The 7,966-nt window shown below is 39.6% G+C and overlaps 1 protein-coding gene across 1 annotated transcript; it reads right to left on the bottom strand.

The window, feature by feature from the left end:
• Positions 1-450: 450 nt before the first annotated feature.
• LOC132031573 (uncharacterized) lies at positions 451-2,857 on the bottom strand. The gene is made up of 6 exons (XM_059421555.1): positions 2,518-2,857; positions 2,207-2,457; positions 1,847-2,024; positions 1,650-1,804; positions 1,347-1,596; positions 451-1,256 (listed from the first exon to the last, which is right to left on the bottom strand). The coding sequence occupies exons 1-6, from the start codon at positions 2,855-2,857 to the stop codon at positions 451-453; spliced, it is 1,980 nt and encodes a 659-aa protein (XP_059277538.1).
• Between the last annotated feature and the right edge of the window lie 5,109 nt (positions 2,858-7,966).

The raw sequence follows: 7,966 nt of genomic DNA, 5'->3' as shown, positions 1-7,966 counted from the left end.
TCAGAGAAGATTGACATCATGCACCTCTGAAAAGTGGCTGGTGCATTACACAAATCAAAGGGCATCCGGCTGAATGCAAATGTCCCATAAGGACAAGTAAAAGTAGTCTTCTCTTGATCTTCTAAAGCAATATTGATCTGATTGTTGCCCGAATAACCATCAAGGAAGCAATAGTAGGAACGTCCCGCTAGCCGATCAAGCATTTGATCAATGAAAGGCATAGGGAAATGGTCCTTGCATGTGGCAGTGTTGAGCTTGCGATAGTCCATGCAAACTCTCCATCCGGTGACGTTGTTGGGATCACTCATTCTTTGCATTCGGCACAACTGTGATGCCGCCTTTCTTAGGAACACATTGGACTAAGCTTACCCATTTGCTATCAGCAATCGGGTAAACCACTCCCGCATCTAACCATTTGACGATCTCTTTCTTGACGACCTCTTGCATATTCTAGTTCAGTCTCCTCTGATGCTCTACACTGGGCTTGCTATCCTCCTCCAATTTGATTTTATGCTCACAGATCCCAAATGGAATACCCCGAATGTCTGTTATGGTCAAACCAATAGCACACTTATATTCACACAATACCTCCAAAGGCTGCAGAATCTGCTCCTCAGTCAGTACGACTAAAACAATCACTAGCAATGCATTGTTCGGACCAATGAACTGGTACTTCAGATGTGATGGGAGCTGCTTAAGCTCCAACTTAGGTGGCTCAATGATCGAAGGCTTTGCTAGAAGAGTTGTTCTATTTTCCAAATCAAGATTTAGTTTCTTTGGGTGGTAAGAATATGACCCTAACCCAACAAGTGAATTAACTGTCTCCATATAACCCTCCATGTCCGCAGCATCAAAGTTCACAAGAATACCAACTAGAGCTTCACCCAAACTTTCTTTTTCCATCTTGAACTCCACCGCTTCGTCAACCATATCAACCGAATCAATTATCGAAATGCTCTCATAAGCACTTGGTAACTTCATCCCCTTGCTTGCCTGAAACATAACTTCTTCATCGTTGACTAGGAACTTGATTTCATTTTTCTCCGAATCCATCTGAGCTCTCCCTGTAGCAAGGAAGGGTCTCTCCAGAATAATAAGAATGTCCCGATCAATAACATAGTCAAGAATTACAAAATCAGCGAGCAACATAAATTCACCAACCCGCACAAGCACATCATCAACCACACCAACAGGCCTTTTGATAGACCTATCAGCCATCTGCAACCTCATAGTAGTCAGCCTTGGCACCCCCAAACCTGATTGTTTCTAAATAGCAAGTGGCATCAGATTAATACTCGCCCCATTATCACACAAAGCTCGAGCAAAATCATGGTGCCCAACAGAACAAGGAATGGTGAACGCCCCAGGATCTCCCTTTTTCTGAACAGTAGTAGTTGAGATGATGGAACTCACAGTGTGAGTCAAACTCACGGTTTCATGTTGAACCGTTTTCTTCTTGGTCAGCAGGTCCTTCAAATATTCAGAAAAACTAGGCACCTCCTTGACAACTTCCAGGAAGGGAAAATTCAGAGATAACTGCTTCAACTGATCATAAAACTTCTCGAACTTAGCATCTTCCTTCTTCTTTACCAACCTCTGAGGGAAGGGAGGTTTAGACTTGAAAAGCAGAGTCAAAGGGCCCCTTTTACAGTCTGCTTGCTCGTGTTATCAGCCTCCTTCACAATCTCTGGAATATCAGCAACCTTCTTGTCAGTAGGATTCTCATCAATAATAATTTGTGCTTCAGACTGCACCTCTTCCTCTTCATCTATCGGCTCAAGATCAACAACCTTCGTATCAACCCCTTAGAATATTTTACCACTCCTAATAGTGATGGAAAACACACGGTCTACACCGCCTCCCCCATTCTTTGGATTCGGAATAGTGTCACTCGGAAGTCCTTCCTTTTTAGGAGGATGCTGCTCTCTAGATATATACCTCATCTGTGACTTAAGCTTCTGAATAGCTGCTGCATGGGAAACCACTATCTTTGTCAGCCCAGATAAAGTCCTCTCAGACTTAGACTGATTTGCCAGAATATGCTCAAGCATTGATTCAACCTTCGAACTACCTTACTCTGTTGACTGCCCTTTCAGTGATATATAACGGTTGGAACTCTTGTTCACAAAATTGTTACTGTTGTTGTAGCTCCCTTGGTTCGCACCACCATAATTATTATTGTAGTTCCCTGGGTTGTTATAAGCACCTTAACCTTGCTGAGGTCTCCATTGATTCTGATTCTGGTAACCACTTTGGTAGTTCTGTCTTTGTAACCCCCTTGAGAGTTATTCACATAGTTAGCATCTTCGACCTGCATAGGAGGCCCATTATGAAATGGACCATCTTGAGTCTGGTACATCCCTTTTGGCATAACTGTATCATCCTCACAAACATTTACCTTCTTAATCTGGGTTTCATCAAACTTCTTTGTTAGCAAGGAAATATTTTTTGCAAGCTCTGCCAATGTTTACTGGGTATCTATATTCTCCTTTATCATATTCTGGATCATAGCACTACCATAAGGTACAACATCAGCATTGTTTGAATGCCAAGCCTGATTGTGAGTAGTCAGCTTGTCAAGTATGTTGGTCACTCGTTGATAAGATTTGTTAATAAAACAACCATCAGCTGCATTATTAGTGACTGGCTGCGTCACTAGATCTAGCCCTCGGTAGAACTTCTCTATTAATATGTGCTCCGGAAAACTATGATTTGAACTCTTCTGCAAATACTCCTTGAATCTCTCCCAAGCTTCATAAAGTTGTTCCCTCAGTCGCTGCTTAAATTCATAGATCTTGTCATAAATTTCAGCCTTCTTGCTAGGAGGGTAACATTTCTTGGGAAAAGCAGTCACCATCTCAGCCCATGTAGTAATCGAATTTCGGGGCAGCTTCTCAAACTATGTTCTTGCATCTCCAGCTAAGGAATATTTGAATAAACTTAGCCGAATAGCATCTTGTGAAATATTGTTTTGGATGTGATTAGCACACACATTCACAAAATTCTGCAAATGACGTTGAGGGTCATTCTCGGTAGAGTTCTGAAAGTATCCCTCAAGCTTCAACAACTGGTATAGAGAGGAGTCAATTTTCATGCTAGCAGCTCTAAATCGATGATGAACAATAGCAGATGCATAGTCCTCCTCTGGAACAAGATCAGCGAAAACATTCTCATCATCTGATTCATTCGCTTGATTATTCAATCGATTCCCCTAGTTACCAGCACGTTGATTTTGCTGATTCTAATTCATGTTCACCTAGTTTACAAAGAATAGCAAACAAGTTGTGATGGACTAAGAAAAAGACTTCAATCAAAGCAAACACTATTTAGTAATTTCAAAATTTGATACGCTCAAATTATACCTATTAATGGTATAACGTGGACGTTATCAAATATAGTAACCCAACAAGGTTGGGGTTGAATCCCACAGGGAATATGGTGTGAAAAGGTTACTGAAGTCGTAGGATGCTTAATTTTGGTCTAATGTCTTAATCTGATGATTTTGGTAAAAGTTGGTTTTTTATGACTAATTGCTCTGGGTGATAATTTATGGTAAAAGAAACTAAGGTTGTATCCCCTTTAGATGAGGTGTATGATCATGGGTATTGATCTCGATATACTTCTAATGGATTGCTATATGAATGCACTTAACCTCTACGTGAATCTCTACTATTTTTCAATAAATAAAGATTATTTCTTTCTATGATTTTCCCAAATATAAGAAAATGATACGAAGAACGGTTAATTATTCCAAGTAAATTCGTCTTATTCCTAAGTGAACCTATTAAACAAAGTTTAAAGCTTTGAGTCCTTGTTATTTATTCTTACCAACCCTAATAATTTTTCCAAATAAATCAAGGTTTATGGCTTTAATCAATGTTTGCAACCAGTAACTATGAATGAAGAATGAAGAATAAATAAACTCTAATAATCCATTATGCATATATCAATCACAAACCCAATCACAAAACACCCATCAATGGGTTCACAACCCTAGTAAGGAAATTTAGCTACTCATAGAAAAAGAAGAACAATTAGAAATAATTGAGATCATAATGCTGTACGAATTAATTTCTTGGTATTGAGGAGAAAGTAATTGCAATTGTTTAAAATCCAAAAGACTTCCAAAACTATGAGTATTTAGTGCTAAAAAGAATAAAAACTGAAATTTGATGTCTATCATACAAGAAACCTATCTCAGGTATTTATAAGACCCTAAGTTGTGAGAAGTGCAAAGTCAAAATTGCCCGTCGGGTCCATTCTACGGGCTGTAAAACCGTTATACGGCCCTTCAAATTGCTGTCCTTCAACCGTCAAACAGTCTCCTGCATCATTCTATGCTACACTTTGATAGACCGCCAAATATTATGCGGTCAGTATAATTGTTCCGCAGGATGGATCTTCGATGCACTGCTTACTGTGACCATTATACGGTCAATTTGACGCTCCGCAGAATGTTTTTGCGACCTGTCTAATTGCTCCGTCAAACTGCCTCTTTAGTGAACTATTATTTTCTCCACTTCTTTCTACATTTTTACCTAATTCTCCAACTTTTTCCATCAAAACACTTAATACCTGAAATTCAACAAAAAAAAAAACACGTAAAATCACAGACTTGCTTAAAAACAAGTAAAACTTATAGCCGAAAAGCATCGATTGTGGCATAAAATCACGCCGCATCAACATTGTCCGTTGGGATTCTATATTACTTGATGAGAATTTGACTTATGAGGAGGAGCCTATCGTGATCTTGGATAGGTAGGTTCGAAAGTTGAGGTCCAAGGAAATTGCTTTTGTGAAAGTGCAATGGAAGCACGGTCCTGTGGAAGAGGCTACTTGGGAGACTGAGTCTGATATACGTAGCCGATATCCCCAGTCGTTCGTTGATTCAGCTATTTCCTACTTTCCTTCTTTTCTTTGCTCGAGGACGAGCGACGGTTCAATTGGTATCTGATGTAATGACTTGTTTGGTTGTTATAGTTTTTTTGGCACTTTCGCTGGCTCCCGAGCACTAATTAGATCCTTTTGATTCGAGAGGACTATTGACACACTTCTCGAGGTGTTTAGACTGGATTCGGATAACTTTGGTGAAAATATAGGCTTAAAAGTGAAAGTGGTTGACCCGAAGTTGACTTTTGGGTAAACGAACTTTTTTCAAAATTCTATCAACTTCGAGAGGTTCGGGTAGTCGTTTAGAACTTGTGTGCGCATTTAGTTCGGTTCCCAATGCATTTGGATGCACTTCGGGACATTGGATGAGAAATGGGAATTAAGGCATATGTGGTTGACTCGGTCAATGAGACCTCCGTTGGGAATTCTGAGGTCACAGGCGCGTTCGTAGCATTTTTTATGTGAGACTGGGTATCTGGTATGTGAGCAGATGGCCTCTGGAGTTAGATCGAAAAATCGGATCGAAACGAAAAACTTAGGCCAAGATACTAGTGTCTGGTGTCCGCTATGGCAGCATCAAATCCTACGACAAAGAACTAAACTAACAAGAATGTGAAAAAAATGAACAAAATGGGGCACCTCTAGGGCGGTAGCCCTGCAAGCGGTCCCAGCTATTTTGTCTTGACCGCTAAAGCGGTCAGGTGGCCGCTGGGGAGGCACCGGCTGTCTAATTACCGCTACAGCGGCGACGGGCAGTGACTGTTCATTTAATGAGTCTTAAATAAGTCTTCGACCCTCATTATTTCATATCTCGATATTGGGGCTTGGGAAAGCTGTTCTTGGAGACAAATGGAAGGAAATCTTGGCGGTAAAACCTTGTCTAATCCTTTACTTCTCTTTAATCACAATCATCTTAGACTTTCCCCTTCTCTTTTCATTCCCTTAGAAATGGAATTTGATGGAGGGTTTTGGGAGATTTTTTTCTAAGAGTATACCTGATAAATTGATGATGTTAATGTTAAAATGTGATGAATTTAAGCTTTGTAATCATATATCTTTCACTTTTAATGTTGGATTTTTTTTTTTTTTTTTTTTTTTTTTTTTTTCTTTTTTTTTTTTTCCCCCACCCATTTAGGAGGATTTATAGTGTTTCCACACTTCCCCTCCAGTGTGACTCGAACCCAGGACCTACCGGTCGTGGGTGGAGGTGCTTTGTTACCACCGAGCCATCCCTCACTTGTCTAAATTTGGAGGATTAGGGTTTTTTTTTATTATTTTTTTTTATTTTAACAAACTTTGCTCTAACAGGCCAGGCCTGTTAGAACCTTTTATTCATAATTGCATAATGTAAAAAATAGTCTATTACAGCATGTCTATAATATGAACTAGCTAATATCAAAAAACTAAGAAACTGTCCTCCAGTTCTATCCTTTATGCCTAAGCTAGTATGCCCTCTGTGATCTTGATGTATCAGTCTTGATGCTAGTCCAATTCTGTGCACACATCATATGATTATCCATACATGTAGCATCATTGTTGATTGTCAAGCTGCTGAATCCTCCTTGTTCTGATCCTCAATTGAGGAAGTTGTGATTTGTCCATGTTGAGAATTCTTCTTCCTTCTGATGGCATGAGTAGAAAATCATGTACTTTGATCCCTGCATGATCCAAAGATTGATTTGCTAGAAAATCCTTAATCCAAAATGACTTGTTAATCCTTCCACGAAAATATGATTAACTCCGAGTTCACACTTTTTGTATTACTCTCATGTCTGTTTGATCTCTTCAATACGATTTCTCGAGTTCCATAGAGTGATCCATGTATCTTGTAAGATGTTTTGAAGGACAAGTGAATCGGTCTCAGTGAACTTGTTGAATGTTGTGTTCTTTGCAGAACTTCGATTACATTTTATGGCTTCGGCTTTAGCTTCCATATTTGTTGCTATTCCCATTTGTTGTGCCTTGCACGCATACACCAAATCTCCATAGCTATCTCGATGCGAGAATCCATATGGAATCCGATCCCAAGATTGTCTGCACTGATTAACCCCATCCGTATTACATTTTAATCTCCCTGAAGGTGGCATTCTCCACAACACCTTAGCATAATAAACTCTTGGTTTATATCTACTAAGGTGCTGATACATATTTTCCCACTCACTAGATAAATTCTACAACCATGGAAATCTCTTTCTTGCCAGTTGGTGTATGATGTGTTGTACTTGTTGTTTCGGTTGTAGAGTAATGTGACCTCCATGCTTAATGGAATTTCTTCTCTTCCATAATGACCACATGATCACTATTTGGCATTCTTTGTATAAATAGGTTGCAATTTTGGTTTTGGCTCGGCAATCCACCATGCCATGATCATTTGATGTAGACCAACTCCATCGGTGGGAATACTGCGCACAAGAAGCAAAAAACTTCCATAACTTGGTATGGAAGATGTTAGAAATAAGTGAGCTACAGTTTCCTCCTTATGATCCTCACAGCACCAGCATCTTGATGGTATATTAATCATCATCCTTTTCAATATATCATCTGTCGAGATTCTTCCTTTCCACACCCTCCACATGAAAAAGCTTATCTTTATTGGCAACCCTTTCTCCCACATGAGCCTATAGCTGGTTTGTTTGCTCTCTTTATGCCTGAGAAATTCCCATGCAGATTAGCGAGAATTTGCCATTTGTTTCCAACATCAAACATGGTTCATCATCTTCTTCACCATCCGGAACTTTGATATTATCCTTGATATGCTTGAGCCAATTCCTGATCTATAGTATCGTTAACGAGTTCCATGTTCCATTGACCATTTTCCACAAAGCTGTCTAACCTCTATCTCTTCTTCTCTAGCAAAGACATCGGGAATGATATAATATAGTGCCCCAAGCCTTGTCCAATTCTCATACCGAAACTTGAAGTTCCATTTCTCAAATACCAAAATATTTGTGGCTCAATCGCATCTCTTATGATCACCATCTTCCTCCCAGTATGTGATCTTCCTCTATCTCTTGCCATAGTAGGGTGCCGTTTCTTGCGGTATTCGTTAAGCATGTAGCTACTCTATAAGCTTCTT

Source organism: Lycium ferocissimum, chromosome 9, assembly GCF_029784015.1.
Source record: "Lycium ferocissimum isolate CSIRO_LF1 chromosome 9, AGI_CSIRO_Lferr_CH_V1, whole genome shotgun sequence".
NCBI classification, from domain to species: domain Eukaryota; kingdom Viridiplantae; phylum Streptophyta; class Magnoliopsida; order Solanales; family Solanaceae; genus Lycium; species Lycium ferocissimum.
Note: the sequence above shows the minus strand (reverse complement) of the source record. Positions and strands in the feature narration are given on the sequence as shown.

Bases quoted from the DNA above. Each gene is read 5' to 3' on its own strand.
- LOC132031573 (XM_059421555.1), bottom strand. From the start codon at position 2,857: ATGGTGACTGCTTTTCCCAAGAAATGTTACCCTCCTAGCAAGAAGGCT. The intron at 2,458-2,517 runs GTAGTGCTATGA...AAACATTGGCAG, and splicing joins TGCTGATGTTGTACCTTATG to AGCTTGCAAAAAATATTTCC. The intron at 1,597-1,649 runs GTAAAAGGGGCC...CCCTTCCCTCAG, and splicing joins ATAACACGAGCAAGCAGACT to AGGTTGGTAAAGAAGAAGGA.